General features: G+C 36.9%; 1 protein-coding gene across 1 annotated transcript in view; it reads right to left on the bottom strand.

The window, feature by feature from the left end:
* The window catches only part of HMGA2 (high mobility group AT-hook 2), a 195,181-nt gene that overhangs the window by 22,052 nt on the left and 149,274 nt on the right, over positions 1-23,855 (bottom strand). Inside the window, exon 5 of the mRNA XM_072655282.1 lies at positions 1,068-1,100. Coding sequence (XP_072511383.1) covers positions 1,068-1,100 — 33 coding nt within the window. The remainder of the gene's footprint in view (positions 1-1,067; positions 1,101-23,855) is intronic.

Genomic DNA, 23,855 nt, shown 5'->3' with positions numbered 1-23,855 from the left:
GATCTGGCTTTATTTGTGTAAAAAGTGTTTTGTAATATTGTATATAAAGTTCTTGGGTTTGTCCCAGCAGGTAGACTCCCAAGTTTCTGTAGTTATTTTAAATGGAATTTCTCCATCTCTTCCTGCTGGGTTTTGTTGGCAGCATATAGAAATGCTAATGATTTATGGTGGGTTTATTTTATATCCTGCAACTTTGCTAAAGTTATTGATTATTTCAATTAGTTTTCAGTTGATTCTCTAGAATTCTTTAGGTATACCATCATATCATCATATTTCAACTAGTTTTTAGTTGATTCTCTAGGATTCTCTAGGTACCATCTGCAAAGAGTCATAGTTTTGTTTCTCCATTGCCTATTCCAATTCCTTTGTTTTCTTTTTCTTGTCTTACTGCTATAGCTAGCATTTCTAATACAATGTGGTTGAAATACTTAAGCACATTGCCGTATAATTTCCCAACTTGTGAAATCAGGCTAAATTTTCTTGTCAGTTCACTCCTTTTTAGTGCTATGTATATTAAATCATTATTTGAACATGCCTTAAGAATTTCAGAAGTTATGTGACATTAATATGACAAAGAACATATATTTAATAAATGCCTTGAAATATTTTTACTTATAAAAGTATACAAACAGTAAGTTTCCTATGAAGTCAATGGGTAGTTATATGGAAAGGGGCAAAATTTGGTCATGAATGCATTTAGAGTAAGAGGTATTATAGGAACTCTTACATACCTCTTATCTCAAGAAGTTACACATCAGACTTTTGGTCTATTATTTCCAATTTACAGATAAAAAAACTGAGACAAATTAAATGAATTTAGATAGACTCTACATTCTCTTCATACTATATCTCTTTAAATCTGAAGTAGACAATTCTATTGAAAGAGAAATTATTAGTAATAATTAATAATACTTTCTGTTCTAAGAAACTAAATAGAAAAATACTGATTGAAAAGACTGTATGAATTATGTAGGAGTGGGATGAAAGGGACAAATGTGGAAAGGAATTACTTTCATTTCAGTACTAATAGTAATCAGAGAATGAATTCATGATAATTTGTATCTTACCTGAGCAGGCTTCTTTTGAATCACCTGTTGTGGCTGGAAGAAAGTGAAAAAAAAATGCAGTGTTAATCTCAAATAAATGACAAAGGTAAGAATCATTTTGTTTAAATTTATATATTTGTATTGTAAAGTTAAGAGGATACTTCAAGATTAAAAAGGTTCTTTATAAAACATCTAAGAGTCCAGTTACCAAGACGTACAGAAGAGTTAAATGAATAAAACTGGAAACCATTATTTATAGAGATAAAGAAAAATAAATTAGAGATATTAATTGCTCATGGTTGGGCTGTGCCAGCATAGTAAAAATGGCAATCTATTTAAATTGTTTAGAGATACATTGTCATATCAATCAAACTATCTAAGCTTGCCTACTTACTATAACTAGGCAAATCATAAAATATTCATCTGAAGAAACAAAAGGTCAAGAATCTCAAGAGAAACAATGAAAAAAATGAGAATTACTAATAATAAGAGAAATGCTAACTAAAACAATTTTGTAGTTCTATCTTACATTAATCAAATTGAGCAAGATGGCAAAAAAAAGGAAAATGACAACCATTTGAAGTGATCTGGGAAGATAGATGCACATGCACTACTGGATTCATGAAATGGTCTAGCCATTCCAAAAAGCAATTTGGAGCGATCACCTCACAGTCATGAAACTTGCATACCCCTTCATGAAGCAATACAGTGTCATTATTACTAGATCCCAAAGAGATTAAAGAAAAAAAGAATGCATGTGTACAAAAATACTTTGAGTATCATTTTTGCTGTTGTAGCACAGAACTGGAAACAAAGTAGGTGACCATCAATTGGGGAATAGATGAAAGAGTTATCATACATGAATGTAATGTACCATAAAAAATAAAGAAAGGTATGGGAGTACTCTTATGAAACTCATGCAGAATGTATTGAGTAGGCTCAAAGGAACAATTTTTACAATAGTAACAACATTGTAAAGAAAATAATCATGAAAGCCTTGAGAACTCTTACTGATTCAATGATAAATCAAGATTCTAGAAGACGGATAATGGTACATGCATACCTTGACAGAGAGGTGATGGATGAGACATAGAGAATGAATCATACACTTCCAGACAGATTGTGGACGAGTTTTTTCCCCTCTCAATCATATTATTTTATTATTATTATTATTTATTACAAGGAAGCAATTTTATAAGTATAGGGAGTAGGGCAGACAGTTACAGCAAAACTAAAAAGAAAAGGGGAAAAAATCAGCAAATTATTAAAAATACATAGAAGGAAGTTCATAAGGGGACACAGACAAGAAGGGCAATGTTGGAACTACTTCATTAAAAGATGGAAATTCACTGTCCTATGCAATCTTCTTTTTCCATTCTTTGTGTAGGGAAATGTTCACATTTGTGAATGCTTTCCAAGCTTGTAATTTTAAAAAAGGACAAATTTTGAAAAGATTAAAGCAATTCTACGAAAGAGTACTATGCAAATTATTAATAACAGCATAGATATGTACATATACATATTACTTTGTTGTTTTAAAGTATACATATATATATTTATATACCATCTCATTTGATCCTTACCACAAAATTGGTGGTACAAATATAATTTCTTAGATGTTTGAATTGAGGAAATTAAGGCTCAGCGAGGTGAATGAATTCGCTTCCTCAAAATTAGACTGTTATTGAGTAGTAGAGCCTATGTAGTAGGGACAACTCAGTGATGCAGTGGATAGAGTGCTGGGCCTGGAGTTAGGGAGACTCATCCTGCGTTCAAATCTGGCCTTAGACACTGACTAGTTGTGTGACTCTGGGGAAGTCACTTAACTCTGCTTGCCTCAGTTTCCTCCTGGAGGAAGAAATGGCAAACTGTTCCAGTATCTTTGCCAAGAAAACCCCAAATGAGCTCATGAGAGGTAAGACACAACTGAGACAACTGAAAAACAGCAGTAACAACAGAAATTAGACGTCAGTCCAGGTCTTTTTGCTCCCACTCCCTGATATTTGCTGATTCTTTGTTTTCAAAGCAGACCAATGATGTCATGATGTTGGGCTAAAACAGTGACTGATGGGTGACGTCTTGACTTGTGTGTGAATTGGATTTAACGAGGCAGAGCTGTGCAAAGTTGTGAGCCTCACTAAGTCTTCCAGAGTCATATAACTCCAGTGGCAAGACAGAAGTCAAGACAACTGGGAATGGCCCAGGATACAACAAAATGATCTTAATGTCTTTACTGTCTGACCAAACTCTAGGTGTCCCACAGTGCTTTGGCCCCCTCCTTGGCCATTGTAGCAAACTGTTCTCATCCATCCATTCTACCAAGAGAAGAAGCCTTCACATGCTTGGAGTGACCTTCTCCCTAATGCACCTATTTCTGTTACAACTTGAAAAGATCTCATTTTCAACCATTTCTAATTAAAACCAGACAAGACAGCCTGTTTTAAATAGAAGTTGGGCTAAAAATTACTATATTTGTTGACTTTTAGCGCCATACTTGAGGTTAAATATAAGTAAGCTAACTGATATCTACTCTACTATGTATCTTGGTTTACACACCTAGTGAATCTGGCTACTTTGGGGATTGAAACACTGGATTCCTAGTAGATTTTCCAACAGTTTTAAATAATTGGTTGAAGAAACAAGGGGGGCTAATGGTAATGTTTCAAATGCTTTTCGATTGCTTTTAAAAGAAATCCATTTAGGAATTATTATTAGTCTGACTTAATTAGGGCCCCAAGGTCCATGATTATAACCCAAACAACTCACAGTTATCTGAATAAAAAGCCTCAGTCCTACAATTTTTCTGTGATTGAAGATATCACTACAAATAGTGACTCACAGTGACAGAACATTTATAAAAGATATTAAAGCGCTTTCCCCCCCACTACTTTGCATGTAGGTAGCATATGTGTTACTATTGAATTATCCTAATTTTGCCGATCAGGAAACTGGGACTCAGAACAATGAAGAAAGAAAGTTGATTCTAGAGCCAGAAATCTTGTGTCTGAATTCTGGCTGAGATTTAGTACCTATTCAATTTCAAGCCAATCACCCAGTCTCCTTGGGTCTCAGTTTCTCATTTGTAAAATGAAGGAGGTAGATTAGGTGGTCTTTGAGGTTCCCTCTAGTTCTGTTCAATCATCCTACAAATGATTTGATCATGCTGTTAGCAGAACCTGGATCCTTTGGCTCCAAATCTGGGACAACATCTCTACCAGCCACTTGAATATTGAAAGGGTAAAATGCTTTTGTGGTGACGCTGTTGGAAATAAAGTGGCTTCCGTTTTTCCAAATAATGGAGCTTTGGCTAAACACACCTCTTGATGAAGGGGTGAAAGTCCTCTGTTCCATTTCCTTCCCTTAAGAAGTTATTTAATGATCTGTTGTTTTTAATAGCCTGCAAAGCACTTTACAAATCATATCTTATTTTATTTTCACAACAACCCTAGGAGGTAGGTGCTATTATTGTCATTTTACAGATAGGGAAACTGAGGCAGGCAAGTTAAATGACTTCTGCAGGGTCACACTACTAGTAAGTATCTGAGGGCAGAGACTGAATTCAGGTCTTCCTGATTCTAGGTCCATCGTTTTATCCTCTGCGCCACCTAACTGCCTTACTCATGTCTTTAAAAAAAATCAAATCAAGGTTCAGTGAGCATGATTAAAAAGAAAAGTAGCAAGAGAATTGAATTCAGGTCTTTAAAAAAATTCATTCTTCTGGTATGCCCTTTTCTTTGCTTTAAATCATAGTGGAAAAGATATTCTGAAACCACACAACTTGTGATGATGTCTTATCCAGGTGATTGGTTTGCCCAGGGCTCATTAGAACTTTTCTACCCCTTAGGGCTCTAATGTTCTGGCCAAGAAATTATTCATCTCCAAAGAGTCATTTGTAAGAATAGACTACATTGAGCCTTTCAGTAACCTCCATCTCTGGCACTCTCCTCCCTCTTTCTCCTCTTGGTGATTACACCTGTACACATGTTTACTCTCAAACCACATCAAATCCACAGACATTCTTACAGGCTGACTAGTTCCAACTGCTCAGAAATCCCCACATTTTTTTGGCTGTGGACTCTGCATTCATGTGACTCCTGCATACTCTGTAGCTCAATGAAATCCTCTGAAAGAGCTGCCAACTCACCCAATTTTCCATGAATTAGGTCCTGACACTTCAATGAGGGGAAAGACAATGTCTGAAACGAGGCCAGCTCTGGCTCTCTGCCTAGCCTGTTCCAGTCCTCCTACCAGCTGCATTTCCACAGATCACTTCATACTTTTCAGACCACCAAACAAACAGACCCTTGAATACTTTCAATGCGGGTTGGGGTGACGGCTGCCAGTATGTTTTCCCAGCCTCTGGCACCCAGTGGCTCCAGACTGTATCCAGAAAGTTGGTTGATTTTTTTGTTTTTATTTTTATGAATGGCTTGGGCAGAGAACTGCAAACTGGATACTGCGGCCATTCATAAAAAGGAAAAGAAAAAAATGGCATTTCCACTGTCTGGAAACTTCTCTGATACTTACCAAATTATAAGTCTCTCTATCTTCCCTGGGTTGCTTACTATCTTGGTCCTAAGTACATATATGGATATTTTCATTGCCATTTAGGGTTCCTGTCATTAGAAACATGTTTGGGCCACTCTCTGGATTCTTTTTAAGGAAGAATTGTATGACATCAAATACAGATTTTATCATTTAAATGGTCCTAATGAAAAGCAAACAAACCAACATTTTTTTTTTCATGCACCCTATTAACTAAAGCTACAACAGAGTCATTCATATTTATTGTCATGTTCATCCATTCTTGACTGGGAGAACACGGGCCTTAGTATTGATTCGACTTTTTTCCAGACAAAGAAATTGAGATATAGAAAGGGTATATGATGTTCAAGGTCAAACAGAGAGTTGTTGAGTACATTGGGATTAAAAATCAAAAGTCTTGACTTCCACTCTTTTGCTCTCTACTACAAACTTTTTCCAAGTTTCCTTAGAAAGTGGATTCTCATGAATGGACGATCAGATGGAGTTGTTTTCTATTTTCTGGTTCGTCTGCCAACAAATTTTTGCCTTGTTGTTTAAGTCCCCAGGGCAGCTAGGTGGCGCCATAGTGCACAGACTGGAGTCAGGGAAACTTCTTCAGTTTAAATCTGGCCTCAGACACTTACAAGCTGTGTGACCCTGGGCAAGTCACTTAACCTTGTTTGCCTCGGTGTCCTCATCTGTAAAATGATCTGAAGAAGGAAATGGCAAATCATTCCAGTGACTTTGCCAAGAAAATTCCAAAATGGGTTCATGAAGAGTCAGACACAAGTAGACAACAACAAATTAAAACCCATAGCTCAGTAAATCTGGGTTAGTTGTGTTAAGAGATCCTTGTAGCCTTCAAAACATTTGAAACAGGACACCTCTTATCCAAACATTGCTGCATTTCCAATTTTAACTTGGGGAGAGTAAATGTGAATGAAAATTCTCCTGGAACTTAGATTTAGATTTCATAAACAAATGCAAAAGACCCAAGGATTTTGAAGGAATTCTTTGGAGAAAAATGGCGTTGACCAAAACGAAAAGACCACAATCAACTGAATGTTTCTCATAAGGATTTCCCCATAGCAGGGGCAAACCTTTTCTAGTGACCTGGTCTCCAATGTACTTTTTTCCCCCTCTGTTAGCTTCCACATTCAGTAAATTAGAGACAAATTATAAATATGCCTTATCTTTCTTTATTGTTTATGAGGAATCCAAAATAATCCTTTAGATTATCAACAACAGAGTGTTTGTGATAAAATCTACCAGGTTGCAAAGTAGTAAGGTCTATCTCTCCACCCACCATTTCCAAAATTAGCAGATTTCAGAGAGAAGAATGGAAAATGAGCTCAGTTTACATTTAACGAAACACCCTTCACCCCAAGACATGTTACAACTATAGACCAGTTCGATATCCGCCAAAGCCAGACACCTCCTGAAAGAGCTCACTGAGAAACAGCGAAACAGCTGAGAAAAAGGTTAAGGGAATCATATAGATTTCTAAGATAATACACAAGGCCCTACATCTACTGGGGAAAAATATTATGGGATTTCCATGGCCCACAGAGGAATTTGGCTTTTAAATTTGCATCGAAAGACCCTTGAGTAGGAAGTTGGCCGCTGCTCCATTTATCTCCTACAGAATAATAAAGGACTAGGCTACCTCAGCCCTCCAGGGAATCAAACCTATGGTTCCAGGGAGTCTAGGTATTATAAAGCTGATACTTAGATCTCTAAGCCACCCTCTTGTAGCAACCATTGAAAGAAAATTCTTTATGACAAAGGCTTGAGACATAAGTAATTCATTTTAATATAAGTTTAAACCTTGAGTAAAAAGGACTTTGAATTGGCTGTACCAACGTTAAAGCTTATTTTTGAAAAAATGAGGGATAATATATATGTAGCAAAGTAAGACCTAAACATCATACTCTGACCCTCTTGAAGAAACCAATCCTTTAAACTAAAAAATAGAGATAGCTCTCTGGGCTTTTGAAAGTAGCAAGATTTTAATCTGATTATTTTCTGGTTTTTGGCAGTCATTATTGTAACACTGGTAGCAAGTGGGGTTTCAAAACTTTGTTTTCAAAATCATATGTGACTTTGGTGATGGATTTGAGCAGATACTTTTATTTTTGGAGCTGCTTTCTTCATATTGTTGTGGTAATAGTGTTCAGGACATGTTTTCCCTTCACTCCCTCTTTGCCCCAGACCGTTAAAAACATATTAAAAAATTAAAATATTTTTTAAAAAATTAAAAAAGGCACGAATGATATTTTGAAGTGAATACTACACTGGGAGAAGGGTAGCCATTTACTTCCTCAGGGCACAACCCAAAATAATGTTAGAAAATATTTTAAAATGAAAAGAAAAATTCCTCACACTCGGAATCTATTTTTGACATTATGATAAGTTCTATTCACTGGGATTAACGTCTTTGTGTATGTTGTTTTCTATTTGTTTACTTTACTCTGAATATCACTTTGTATAGGTTCTCCTCTGCAATGTTTCTTATTGCATAGAAATTTTCTGTGACAATAACAGAGTAAAATTTTCTTAGTTATTTGATAGACACTTATTTTGTTTCCAGATCTTTGCTACCAGAAAAAATGCTACTAGAAAGTCTTTGGTATATATGGAATCTTTCTGTCTTTGACCTCCTTGGGGAAAATGCCAAGCAGTGGTCTCTCTGGATCAAAGGTTATGGTCATTTTGTGGTTTAGTCGTTTTTCAGTCATGTCCAACTCTTTAAGACCCCTTTTGCGGTTTTCTTGGCAAAGACGCTAGAGTGGTTTGCGATTTCCTTCTCCAGCTCATTTTATAGTTGAGAATTCTAAGGCATACAACGTTAAGTGACTTGTGTAAGGTCTCACAGCTAATATGTCTGAGGCTGGATTTGAACTCAGGTTTTCCTGACTTCAGACCTGGCACTCTATTCACTATGCCACCTAACTGCCCATGGTCATTTTAGTCACTTTTTTTTTTTAAAAAAAGAATAATATCAAATTGCTTTCCCAAATGGTTGTCCCAAACCACAGTTCTACCAAAAGCAGGGTAGTGTGCCTATCTTTCCATAGTCCTTCCAAAATTGTCTAGTTTAGTCTTTTGTCATTTTTTTCCATTTTTCTAGATGTTAGTGAGGTGAAACCTTTCAGTTTTAAGTCAAATTTCTCTTATTATTGTGATTTGGAGCAATTGTGTCTATTGTTAATAGTTTGTAATTCTTCTTTCAAACATAGTTTATTCCTACCCCTTGATCAAATTTATTTATGAATTGAACAATTAATCTGGTCAAATTCAGTTCATTCAATAAGCATTTATCAGACACATATCAGTCAATAAACATTTATTAAGTGCCTACTGTATGCCAGGCACTGTGCTAAGTACTGGGGAAACAAAAAGAGACAAAAGGCAGTTTCTGTTCTCAAGGAGAATAAAATCTAATGAGATTGACAAGAAGCAAAACAGATATGTACAAACAAACTATATACAAGACAAATAAGAAATAATTATGAGAGGAAAGGCACTAGGATTAAGAGGGGTTGGGAAAGGCTTCCTGTAGAAGATACCTATTTCAAGGAACTACACAAGGTGCTGAACATATGCAGACAAAAATTAAAATAGTCACTGTCCTCAAAGAGTTTTTTGATCTAGATACTTTTCAAGATCTAGATGTGTAAATATAAAATATAGACAAAGTGTTGGGAGTTGCCATCAGAAGTCCCATACAAGCACCCTTGAATTTAGCCTTAAAGAGAGGATTCCAAAAGCTAGAAGGTGAACAAGGAACATTCCTGGACAAGTCACTTAACTTGTATCTGCCTCAGTTTTCTCATCAGTTAAATCGGGATAATAATAGTACTTACCTCCCAAGGTTGTTGTGAGGATAAAATGAGATCATATTCATAAAGGGGACAGCTAGGTGGTACAGTGGATGGAGCACTGGTTTTGGAGTCAGGAGGATCTGAGTTCAAATCTAACCTCTGATACTTCTTAGCTGTATGACCTTGGGCAAGTCACTTAACTCTGATTGCCTCAAACCTCCCTCCCCCCAACCACATAACATTTGTAAAGCACTTTTCCAACCTCAGAGCAATATAGAAATACCATCATTTATTGTTATCACCACCACCACCATTATTGTCATCCCCGTCATCATTCCAGGCATAGAGGCAGAAGACAAAATGCCATCTATGGGGAAAAGCAAGTAAGGCAGTTTGGCATGTAGAGTTTGTAAAGGGAGAGTGATGTGAAATCAGTCTAAAATGATTAGTCAGGTTTTCAGGTTAGAGACGCTGTTCACTTTCTGTAAGAGGGAACTTTTGAAAATCAGTAAGCAATGAATAAATAAAAAAGGTGCTAAGGTGGTGAAGGTTGAGGTTTCAGTCTGTTATTTATCAAAGATGGAGCTCAAAGGTGGGTGGAGGAAGAGTGGATTTCTAATCAAGAGCCTTTTACATTCAAGTAGAAGAGCTTGCTTTTCTATTTAATGACATGGATGTATAGTATCAAGGACTCCTACAGCATCATGACCACCCCATTAGACATGTAAATCCACAGCCATTTTAGTAATTTCTTCACTAGTTGAAACTTACTTTACCCTAGGTTCCAAAGCACTAACTTACTCAAAAGGGTTGTACTATTCTGCTGATTCCAAATGCCCCTTGAACTCATAGTCTCTATCTCAGTTCTCCATCCCAGATACACACACACACACACACACACACACACACACACACGTGTGCGCGCACAAATTTTTAAATTTAACTAAAAGCCATCCATAGAGTGATGGTAGCATAGGGTATACGACTATCTCCAGTGTTCTGCCTCATCTCCTGCCTTCTCTTCCTATACATCATAGCTGTCTCCATGACACTCTGTCTGACCTCTTGTTCTAGCCCCAGGCCCTCCTGCCATCCACCCCTTCTGGGACACTGGATGTCTGAAATCATTTACAGCAAGACAAATCTCTTTTGTTCATATACTCAGGAAACCTCAAGAATGAAAGATCTAACAGCTAATTTAATTTCAGGGTACAGTCAGCATGCAATTATTAGCATTAATGGAGGGGGAAGAGGTCTGGGAAAACTAAAATGGCAAATAATTAAAAAATGATTTGTATTTGGCTTTGGGGTGTGTTTTAATACTTGAATTTGAATATACTGTGTCTGACATTTAGGGAATTCATTTCAGACAAAATGATGGAGCCGAAAACAATCCAGAGCTCCTTATTCTTTCTTCTTACAAACTTTCCTTGCTGAGGATAGACAATTTTCTCTTAGATTATATTCAAGTTACTGTAGCTTCTTGGAGATCTTCTCCAGAGCTGCTGATGAGATTAAGTACCTGGTTTTCAAAATGATTTTCTATATTCTATTCAATTCAACTCTGCTTAAATATATGGTCAAGGTTAGGTTACATGGGTTAAATGTATGGGTAAGGTTATAGGTTTTAATATGTAGGCAAGACTAACCTTGAGACAGAAGGCAAAAATCAAAACAGCTATTGTTCACAAAGAACTTATATGTACATGAATCATAAGAAGCAAAGTATATGAAAAGTCAGAAAAATTTGAACTAATAACTGCTTGAGGAGGTAACATCTGAGGTAAGCCTTAATGGAGAAGGATTTAGAAAACTAGAATGGAGGGAGGAGTACATTGCAGACATGGGAGATGATTGGAACGAATGCACTGAGTCATTCAAAGCATACAGAAGGGGATGAAAAGCCAACAATTATTATTAAATAGATTAGGTGGTAAGTGTCTTTGAGCACCTGGAAGATAAAAAAAAAAAGCAAGACAGCACTAAGAAAAAATGTGAAAGCAAGGATTTGCCAGTAATAAATAACAATGAGAACCATCGTCTCGAAGATGGAATGGAAACACATTTATTAAGCATGGGAAACATAAAAAGAAAAGTGAGATAGAGCCTCCCTGGTCTTAAGGAATATATATTCTTATTGGAGGAGATGCTAGCTGCAAGAAGAAATCAAGAACAAGACAGATAGGTCTAGTGGTTCTTAGAATACAACCAGTCAACTAGTCTCTCAGTCAATCAACAAACATTTATTAAGTCTCTACTATGTGTAAATCACTGTGCTAGGTAGGCACTAGGAATAAAATACAAAGAAGGACATCCCTACGCTCAAGGATCTTATTTTCTGATGAATGCGGTGACACCTTACCATATACATCTACATATATATGTACACACATATATATGCATGCATGTATGTATATCCATATGTGTATATATACATGTACATGCATACACATACATGCATGTATATTGATATATAGTATCTATATGTATATATGTGTATATGTATGTATATAAAAGGGATATTTTTGGACATGTAGAAGCCAGAATAATCAGGGTCTACCAGTGGCCAGATAGGCATCTCTAAAGAGATGAAGACATTACAAGATGTTCAGAGTGGGTCAACATCAGAGCTTTTGAAACATGGCTCTAAGATCACTGGTACTATTACTTATTGGTTACAAACTATCCTTTCTCTAGGTCATTTCTGACTTGGTAATTACCCTGCCCTCTAGTGGTGGGAGGTCTGAATATAGACCATAAACCAAGCAAGAACATTCAGTTAGTGGCAATTCCCCATTTACACAAGTAAAAATCTGCTTTGGGTCATAAGTTCCTTCCCCTGTGCCTCATGTGTGCAGTTAGATGATGACTGTGCTGTGTGTGTATACATGTAGCCACGGATGGTTGCAATTTGACAGTAACATCTGGCCCTTATAGTGCAAAGGAGATTTTGTAGTGTTCTGTACAAAGTCTCATACAAAGTGATAAATCTATGGGGAGTTTTGGCAAAACCTGTGGAATTTCTGTTTGGTGTGGGGGTTGGGGCAAAGGGAAGTGTTCTTTATTTTCTATTTTACTCAGTCTTACTCTTAACCTTTAATATAAAAGAGAGAAGTTTGATTATTCTAAACGTATTTATTAGAGTATTATACCAAATTTCCCTTGCTGCTGCTAGATCCCATTTAAAAAAAAATAGCAAACATTTATGATGTTAAAATATGAGAGCAGCTGCAATTTGTTTACTTAGTGCCTATTAGATTTAGCCTGTAGCCACTAGAGGTATCATTTTGGACAAATTTGGGGTGCCTGCAGTTTTGCATCTCCTTTGTTTCAGAAACCTAAAGAAGGAGGGAGGTATTAGATCATCCAGTGTGAAGGACCTACGGTTTTGACTGGGAGTATGAACAACGTATCAACCAAAATACTTATATCACTATAACACTGAAAAATTAAGTTTTCTGTTCATAAATGTGGTGGGCTTAGGTATAAATATAATTCATGGCAGTTTATATTGAAAGCACTAAGGAAGAAAAAAAAAAGAAAACACCCTATTCAAATTAAGAGAAAGATGAAGTTGCAACTTAAAAATCCTATCCCTGATACACAAACATCTCAAAGAGGAATAGAAAGTTATGGATTAGAATGAGACAAATGCACAATTTTAGTTTATTGTGATTCACTATTGGGTAATCAAGCATACACAGAGTCAAATGCAGCAAGTTACCAATGAAGAAAAAATTGTAGGGAAGAATATAGAAAGATTTTTCATAATGGAGGAAATAAGAAGGTGGGGAATATGTGTAGAGACTTTCACAAAGGGAAGAAATATAAATTCATGGGAGACATATGAACAGAGATTTGAATGAAAAATTGGTGTAAGAAAAAGAAAAACAACTCTTCCCCACTGAAGAGAAATCTAAAACACATATATCTCATTTCCTCAAAAAAGCTTAATTGGAAATTTAAAGATTCTAATTAAGTTTCAAATAAAAATCAGACATGGAAAGCAGTTGTGGGGGGTCAGTGTTATTAAATTCATAGCATCAAAGCTGTTTTCCAACTTGCTGCTGAGTTATAGCAATGAAATGGATATTTTTATTTTGAAGTAGATGGCTGTGGTTTGGGGAACATAGACATAAAGCATTCAGAAGGGAATAGTCATGTACAGGTGGGGCAAAGGATACATGATCTCAAGGGTCTTTTCATCTTAATTTTTTATGATTCTCCATTATGGTTTTTTATGTTTACCCTTAGGCAAAGAGGCCAATCGGGAATCAAGAAATAATTGCTGGTTCAGAGTAAAAGAAAGGGTTAATTTGTTCCTGCCCCAATCCTCTTGTTTACTGAAACAATTCATTTCCAAAGTTGATCAAATTTAGTCACTTGTTTTTGTCATAAATTTCTTTTAAACTCTATGTAACAATTCAGTTGGGTAACGTTGCCTTAGCACATCGCAACAACATCAAAGGAAAAATAATAAAGATTTGAAATACCCTGGAACTGTTTAGAGGAAATAAAATATTTTATGTATACATGTTAGGCTATAATCAAAATCCAAACTCAGGCTAATGTCAGCTTTAGTCAGGAGTTCTGGCTAATGTTCAGTCTTGATCTAACAAGCAGACCTAGAATACAGTTAACATGAAATTAACATCATTAAGGATGAACAATTATTAGTACTTTAAACATATGTGTAATGCTTTTGTAATTCCACTTAACAAATAATGCTTATTCTTTCTAAGACTTAACGTAAAAACCATCTGATATTAATATGAATTGGAGTTTGGATATAAGCTACACACATTCATTCTTACATATATTTTTATAATAAAAAAGAAAGTATGAAACCTTGAAAAACATCTATTTCTCTTCCAGCCCTTCACAGTCTGTGATTCTCTTTCTTTCTTGATCACACTTGTCCAATAACAGCATTTAATGAATTGTTCTGATTCCGATAACATTTGTTCTGGTCTTTTCACAAAACTTAAAGAATAATTAATAGCAACGCCACCAACAACTGTCTCCAACATGAATTCATCAGTTATAATTTCCCAAGCTTCTACAAGAGCCACCTATGAAAAATAAATCAAAGAAAGACACCCGAGATTTCAAATGTTGTTTTCTGACAGAAGTTAATCTTAAGAAAGGGTTGCTAAGCAAATATTAAATGAACTGAAAGAGTAAGACAATTATGCTTTAGGGATGTGACATTTAGTGGTGCAATTCCATATTGTTTGTAGGGGCTAGAAATAGATACTTCATTTTTAAAAAGTTCTATGAAACTGGACTCTGTTAAATAAACTTTGATATTTTGACTTCACAGAACGCTTTAGGCACTGGTTTAAGACTGAAAAGAGAAGTGTAACTTGTTACCTTGGAGCAGTATCTTTCCAGTTCATGATATATTAAATACGGTATAACAATAAAGAGGGGGTGAGGAACCTGTGCCCTCAAGGCCACATGTATCCCTCTAGGTCCTCAAGTGCGGCCCTTTGATTGAATCCAAACTTCACAGGACAAATTCCCTTAATAAAGGGAAACTTGGACTCAATCAAAAGGCTGCATCCAAAGACCTAGAAACCACATGTAAGCCTCAAGGCAGCAGGTTCCCTATCCCTGGAACCCTCTGACATGCTAAATAACTATTAGAGAAAATGAACTCTCTTTTTACTCTTTTAACAATTAAATTCGTTTTAAGGTATCTCATTCAAGAGATACTTTCTTTCTGGTTCTTCCCACAAGTTTTTTTTCCTGGATTAATAAATTTTTTTTCCTACTACTCTCTAGAATTCATTGACTGAAAATTTCCATTCCTCTTCCTGAAAAATCTAATGCTTGAAGCATTTGGTCTCCAAAAACTAACATTCTCATTGTTTCCTCTTCTGGTTGAGCTTCAGTAAGCCCCCTGCAACTATATCTTAGCCCAAATCCTTGTGAGCTATATTTTGAGATGAAATGTTTTTCCCACCTTGATCTCTCTAAAAATGGAAGAGTCTGGAACAATCTGTGTGATCAAACAGCTATGCAATGTTATCGTTCAGGATATGCTAAAAAGTCTTTCTTCATACTACCGCTGGTGATGGCATTCACAGCAACAAATGCCAATTACACAAAACTAAAGATGCAATAATAATGATAATGACTCTTGACCCTCCTAATGAGTGAGGTAGGTTCTACAATTGTTGTCACTCTTATAAATTGGGAAATTGAGGTTCACTGAGGTTGTCCAAGGTCACACAACTATATGTGCTGGATATTGCGTTTGAATTTAGGTTTTCTTTCTCCAAGCCATGATAGTACCCTGTCTCTAATAACTCTTTTCTCACCCCTGATCCCACACCATGCATAATGATCTATTAAGGAAGAACTCAGGCACTTTTCATCTTAGAACCTGATGCCAGAGATAATTTTTAACGGATGATGCTACATAAACTATATAGCCACTACGTAAGCATATAGTAATTGCCACCCTCCTCTGTTATCTTAGACCTTTATTCCTCCCTTTCTTCTCCACTCATGTTTTCTCTCTCTCTCTTCCTCTTTCTCTTTCCTTCCCTTCTTCTTTCCTAATAAATGTTTAGCTTAAACTAGAAATGTGATAACTGGAAGAAATATAATCCTTTGTAAGAAAAAGGAAATTATGTCAACCAGAAAAATGACAATTATGCATGTGTATTTCAACTTAAAGGTTTTGTTAAGTTTTTGATAATTTTTTAAGTTGTTTCAATTAGGCTTTTCAGAGTCAACCAGCATCAGAAAACTGTTCCCAAAAGAACACTGTGCAGTAATGGAGTTTATTGTCAAAGAGCTTCAGTTAAAAATCAGTTCCAGTTAAGAGTGTGAATTTCACCTTACTATATGCATTCTACTATCACAGTAACATTTTTCTTTGATTTTCTTCTGTTCATTATTTTCCCTATTTGATCATGTTGAGAATGTTAGCCATGAAATCTAGAGTATCCACCAAAGGGAGTACAAAAGATATTTTTATATCCCTACTACAGAAACAGGGAAAATGTGCCCCAGAAATCACTTTAGCCATGAAAATTCTTAGGTAGAAAAACAATATTCTATTTTTCATGATCAGAGTTAAAAGGAGCATAGAGAATTCTCTTTGGGTGCCCTTCTCCCTACTCCTTTTATGGAACATAGTCACTATTTCTGGTAAGCAAACCATTCCCAATGACCTCTTGAAAACTTAACAATTATTTTCTACCTGCTTCTGCCTATGTGTAGTTTATCACTAGGGTTAGTCCTTTCAGTTGACTGCTGAAGCAGAACTTGGTTTATATTCATGTAAATGGGGGTTGGGCACATATGCAAAGTGCCCTGGATGGCAGCTCGTCATGCAGAGAGGGTGGGGGTCTGTTTTCAGGAGAGTTGTGATGACTTGTAAGGGATGCATCTTGGAGAGACATGTGGAACATAGACTTCTGCAACTGGTTCCAGTCTGTTAACCACATGGTGAATGGGGGATTTTTTGGCTGCAGGAGCTTTCAAAAGGCCTTGGCTGGCTTCCACCATGTCTCTCTTACCTTAGCCCTTTTATCTGTTCTGTTCATAGTTGGACTCCTTTGCTGACAGCATCCAGTGAGAGATAATGCTTTGAGAAGAGTCTACGTGGTCTCAGGAAATAGGCCGTTGTCCTAGACCTCTGCATTAGTTAGTTTTCATTTTAGGTGAAAATTGTGACACCTCCAACCTTACGAGTCTGGAGTGTGCATCCGCATCCTGACATTCTAGACTCTGGGTTCTGCAGCCAGGCCAGATCAGGACTTTGTCCCAAGGACAAAGAAATAATCTTTGGATGTGACCTCTGGGACCCAGGTATGTAGAAAGTGAGCGAAGAAAGATGCTTCTTCTGCCCCCTCTCAGCCCACCTCCAGAGACTGAGGTGATCTAGCCCCATAGGTGGTCATGACCCATTATTTAAGAAGCACTGAAGGGGCTGCCAGTGGAAAAAGTTGAAGAAACTCTGATCTAGGAGAGAGTATACCCTGAGGTTCTGAGGGTAAATGTTTGTACATTTGTTCTTGCTACATCTTCAAAGTAAGCATCCCCTTGTAAAAGCTAATTGCTGTTAAGTCGTTAACTTGGGTGCTAGTTACTAGCACCTAATGAGGAGAGGAGATATAACACCACTGGTGGAGGCTAATGCTTGGCACTTGATCAGTTCATTCTCCATAGAGGTAAGATGGGAAATAGCTAATTAGAAGAACTGATGAGTTATTATGTCTTGATGAGGTTTACCAATAACTACCTAGTAGATTTGAACTTGGTTATAGGTAGAGTGGTAAGAAGACTGGAAAAATAGAAAAGGTACCTCTTGGGAAGGTACTGCTTAAGAAGGGCTTTCAAAGCCAAACAGAGGATTTTATATTGGATCCTGAAGGTGAGAGAAAGCCAGGCATTTACTGAACTGATGAGTAACATGGTCCAACCTGTACTTTAGGAAGATTACTTTGATAACTGAGTAGATAATTCTATATCTCTCTCACACAGACATTTTAAAAATTTAATTACTGATGGTGACCCCAAAGATATCTTTTCTAATCATTGCTTGGATCAGTACCTTTCCTTTCAAATGTAAACTTTTGGCCTTCAAGACTGTATACTCCTGGGGGAGCTCTGTGGAGGAATAGACAGAGCATCAGGCCTGAAGTCAGGAGAATATGAATTCAAATTTGACCTCAGTAACTAGCTGTGTGACCCTGGGCAAGTCACTTAACACTTATTTCCTCCAAAAGGAAAAAAAAAGACTATGTGCTCCCCAGTTTATAAATTATGTGAGTTAGTAGAATAGATCTTTGCATCCATTTTTCAAAGCAAAAAATGTTAATTAATTAATTAATAATTTAAACAAGAGAAGTACACTTAAAAGTCATATACCTATCCACCAAGATAGCTAGATTATCTGTTGAGTGGTAGGACCAAGAAACTTATTACATATTTGACTGAAAAGTTGATTATTTACTTTAAAATTTTTTATTTGTCACTTTTTGTGTATGCGTGCGCACATGCACTTGTAGCCATGAATGTACAAAACTATTCCACAATTCGGTGAAATGCAAGAGAAATTAAAGAGACAGGAGGATTTTGCAGAAGGGAAACCCCAAAAGAATATCAAGAAGAAATATATTTTGGTGGATAAGAGATATTCCCTCTAGAGAAGGGGATGATAAGGAATTCTCCCCTGGGAAACATTTTCCGGGGAAGCAATGCCTTTAGGAACATAATATCCTAGAATAAAGATGATGAGATTTTTAAGAGATTTGCCCATATTTTAAGGTCTCTATTTTAAGAGTCTGAATGTTCAATGGGGCTAGTCTAGGGATGATACTAAAGGATCATCAAATATTCAGTGAATTCAGATAAATATATTACTAAGAGAATTTTCACTCAGTTGTAGGGGATTGTTTAGGAAGGAATTTCATAACAGATATTCTAAGGTGGAATGTTGTTATTAAGGGGTGGGTGAGATGTCGTAGAAGATGTTCTGGAAAAATCCTATGCAGGATTTCAGGGTTTTAAAAAATGTGCATGTGTTAGGAGAGTGAAATCCAGAGGCTACCTATTCTCTTTCACTCCTGATATTAAAAGCGCTCTGTTTGTTAGTTTGTAGAATTTGGTGGGTTAGTATTTTCTGCACATGTTCATTTTCTTGGAATGTGACCACCCATGCACCATGTCACTTATTCTTTCCCATACAGTATATATAAGCATGGATTCTCGTACATTTTCCACATAGAGCAAGTGAGCCTTTTAAAACCTTCTGTTCAAAGCCATGCATATATGTTAATATTTACATATATTTACATTAGACACACTTACTCGTCAGAGCTAACATATTGATCTCTTTATCTCACAACTTCAAAGTGTCTACACTCACTCTGGCTCCATCCTTTTAGGAAGACTAAAACGTTGCCACCAAGGAAGAATTCCAATTGAGATAGTTTTCAAACAGGAAAATTCCTCATTCATTTTTTTTTCTTAGAAAAATCTCTTGGTAGAGTACCTAGCACAGACTGAGCATTCAGCAAATACTATTGACTAAATTATTGACCAGGATAAATTCCTTCCCCAACCTTCCTCCTCCTCCCAGCCAACATACAAAGAAATGATTATGATTTCTTACAAAATTTAAAACCCAATCATTGATCAGTCTAGAAGGGAATTACAGAGCTACTTCAGTTGTATTGAATCCTCAAGGGGAACAGCTGACATAAGCAACAATGCCTCTAAAACACTGCCTCATCTCAGACTGCAGCTAATAGGGGACTTTAGCAACTCATTTTTAGAGAGACCAAAGTTTAGAAGAATTTGATTATTTACTCATGTTATTTTTTCAATTTCAAATGAAATAAAACCCCACACTTGCACAAAAGTTGATTTTTATCAATACCTAAAGTAATTGTAAACTTAGTTGGACTATGGAGGAAAATGAAGATCCAGCCATTTTATGAAATTGCAGTGTGATATAGTAGACAGAACACTGGGTTTGGAGTTGAAGGACCTGGATTTGGATCTTGGCTCTACTACTTACTACCTGTGTGGGTTTGGGAAAGTTTTTACCTCTCAGGCCTCAGTGTTCTTATCTGTAAACCTAAGGAAATGGACTAGTCCAGTGGTGTCAAACTCAAACAGAAACGGGGGCTACTAATCCATACATAGGCATCCTTGCTAGTCACATATTGACTTATCATCCTATAAATTAGCTACCACTATGTTATGTCACCCCAAAACCCAAATTATCCTAAGTACATAACAATTGTCACAATCCTGGGGACAACAGCATAAACTAGCTGTGATAGTCTAAACTCTTTGTGATAGTCTAGATGTAAAATTAAGGGTGAAGTCAAAAGGGGAAAGTGTACTCCCTCTTACGGCCCCCACCTTTGGAATATGGGTGTTGACTAACAGGGCTCACCACATCTTTTTCCCATTACTAGTTAGTTCTTACTCTGTAATCACCATACTGACCCTACCTCTGCAGAGATTTCTTTGAATATGCATTAAGGAAGGATGAGTGAGTGGGTCCATGTGACCCAACAACTCAGCCTTGTCCAAACTGGCAAAATGGCGCTTGTTTTAGATCAAGGGACAGAATGAAAATAATAGCTCCAATTTTGGTTCCAATTTTTTGTGGAACTTCATTTAAGAGCAGTCTATCAAAGGTATCAATCCTTTCTTGTTTTGGCTACATCCCCAAACAGGAGAAAGCTTGACACTTTTGGAGTGGTGTTCAAATTTTGACCTTTTCTCTATCTCTGCATAATAGAAATAGAATTTGTCTCCCTCATCCCCAAAACCCTTATGAACAATTAAGAACATACACTAACCAAAAGCATTTAAAATAGGTCAGATTTTATCTATGTTGGACAAGCTTTTAAAAGTACTACTGAAAATAGCAAATTAAGCACTTTAAAAAACAGAAAATTCTGGATTATACATCCGTGCTCTTGGACAGAAGTGGGAAGCGGAAAGGGGAAAATGGTTTTTCTGTGTGCTTGCATTGTCAGTTAGGGGAAAGTTCCAGAATAAGATATTCTTCATACTCTGGTCACAGTTATCTCATCTGTCACAGTGGATGGAACATACAGGTACCAGCCCCCCCCCCCTTTCCTTTTTCCTGAAGTTCCTTCCTCCACATTGCAAACCACTACGAATGCTTTAGCTACCTCAGCAGCCAGTTAGCTCTTTGTTTACTTTCCATTCCAGAACATTCGTTTCAAAATCTCCGTTTGGTCTCCAAGTACCATTCATTGTGAGAGTCCCCTACAGGATGGGAATAAAAGATAATTCTGTCTCTTTCAGACTATACGTCCCAGGAATGCATGGATCCCCAAACCTTTAACACCTTCTATATACTTCTAGTTCTATGGGTTGCATATTTTATTTTTTTCCACAGTGGCAGAAGTAGGTAATTTTGAGCAGGGGGATGAGGAAGGAGAGGGGGAAAGGGAAGAGGGGATGACATTTCCTTCTGTTACAATATTTGGTGGTGATGATGGGGGAGATAGAGAAGAAAGGCACATAAGTTTAGTAGGACACAAGTTCTTTAGTTTTTATTGTTTGATGGTGATATGAAGATGACTCGACCTTGTGAGTGGTGGACACTACCCTGGCCAGCTTGCAGCTTCACCTTAGAAAACTGATGGTTGAGGCCGTATCATTAGGAAGTGACGGATTGTAAGTATTATAAGAAACAAGAAAGGAGCTGCAGTCCTTTCTGAACACCAACCATCACTCTCTGATCACATTCAAAGGGATTCCAGGGATGGGTAGTAAGTGACTTATTAGCCATCACCCCATATTCTGGAAGCAGACTAAATACTGACCAACTTAATGAGAGTCAACTAGAATTCTGTTTGGGTAACTTGAGGGAGATCAGAATCTATGTATGTTCTGGGGCTTGGCCCTCTAATAAGTGTCCTATTCCTCTCATGTCTCTCCTTCTACTCCTTCATTTCAGTCCTTTGTGGGGAGTGCCTGTGCTCAGTGAATGAGTTGTATAGTGAAAGGAGACGTTGGTCTAGTGAGAATGCCTTTATCTCTGCAGATGCGGTGGTATCCAAGTGCTTGGCTCAAGATAATAGATGTTTTGGTATGTCTGGGCTAGCTGCCAGATTTGGGAGGTATCTGTGATCTGGGCTTTTTTTTCCTGGTTGTTGTATGAGTTTTTTATTTTTATTTATTTATTTTTTGTGAGATGGAGGTGTAAAAGGACATTTGTAAGGTTCTATTTTTGTGCCAATTTAATCTTGGACCTAGGGACAGTTGCTATAGTGTGGCAGGGCAGTTATTTTTTTGTGGGTTATTGAAATTCTGGGGGAATTATACCTAAGAAATCCTAATCTCTTTTGTCAAAATCATGGTTGTGAGGTGACCTTTAAAGAGGCCCCTGAAGTTTTCCCATTCATTCAGGAATTGGCAGTTTTCTCTCCTAGAAAAAACTTTAGTGAATGAGGATTTGGATGTAGTATTTTAAGAAAAATTAAACATCAGTCAATAAATATCGAGGGCTACTACCTGCCAGATACTGGGCTAATGACTGGAAATAAGACATAAGAAGAATTGTCATTTTAGATAACACACAAACCACCAACACCAGACATTTTGACAAATATCTCATTCCACCATTCTTGTTTCTCGATAAAACAGGGGAAGAGGGAGATTAAGTAGCCGGTCGAAGGCCAAGCACTATTCTAGCAGTTTCAGGCTGAGTCTGGACCTCCCATAACTGATTGGCAGGTCTGGCATGTAGTCATCAAGCCAGGCCATCTCTGTAGCCCACAGCGTATGTGGTCAAGGCATTTGTAAGATCACACAGAGGCAGGCAACCAGAACATGATTTGTGATTTGTTTTGTCCATCTAACTCACAAGGGACAATGGCAATTTCCTTTGTATTGTGTGTTACGCAGAGTTTGCAGGCACACATTTCACAAAGATGTTATCCAAGCTGATTTCCTTCATTCAGGTCAAGCCCAGCTATTTAAAGGACTTGATTTGTGGAATCAAGGAATGCCCTCCCCCACATCCTAGCAAAAAGCTAGGGCAAAAAAAAATGGAACAAATGATTAACAGAGGGAGCAAAGGACACACACATTTAAAATATTAACAGGGAACCATTACTTGATTGTAAAAGTAAAACTACTTAATAGCAACTTGCAAGCTGCATTCAACCTGAAGATTCCATTTCTTGAATGTATGCAGTGATATGAACATTAAAGGTATACATGTTAGGTATGCATGAGATTCCCTCGTAGCTTTTTCTTCCCCTCCGTAAGATTACTGTAACATGATACTTTATCAAGAATGCAGGGCCCAAAGCACTTAACTACAGCCCTGCTAGACTTTACAGCTTAAAGTGGTTCCCTTGTTCTCCCCCATCACAAAACTCCCCATACTGCTGGGAAGGGAGCATGGTTATAAAGCGTACTATTATCAGGGCTCATTTTCACAAAACATGTATTTAATAAAATGTAATTGAGTCATATCAATTAGATTTCTGGATTAACACACATGTAAAACTCCAATTTCCTGAAAAAATTTTCTCTTTTATAAAGATCCCATTTCAAAAAATCATAAAGCAAGCATTTTCATTGTGACAGAGTGTATTTGTATTAGCACAACAGTTTTGAATTTTCTCTTTCTTTCTTCCCTTTTCCTCTGTTTCCTTCCCTCTTTCTTTTCCTCTCTCTCTCCTTTTCCTCCCTCCCCCAACATTTTTTTTCCACTGAGCTTGCTAAAGATTCAAGAGTATAGACTAGTGAAAAAAACTCTGGACCCAAAAGACTGGAATTGGACCCAGAAGTCCTAGGTCTGAGTCCTAGCTCTACCATGGACTTCATTTTGTTAAGTCATAGAAGAAAGGCATTGCACTAGATATTCTCTAAGGTCCCTTTAAGTTCTGACAATCTGTGACTTTGTGAAATTTTCATATTAAGTGAATGGAGACCA

Source organism: Notamacropus eugenii, chromosome 3, assembly GCF_028372415.1.
Source record: "Notamacropus eugenii isolate mMacEug1 chromosome 3, mMacEug1.pri_v2, whole genome shotgun sequence".
NCBI lineage: Eukaryota > Metazoa > Chordata > Mammalia > Diprotodontia > Macropodidae > Notamacropus > Notamacropus eugenii.
This window is presented reverse-complemented; position numbering and strand designations above follow the sequence as displayed.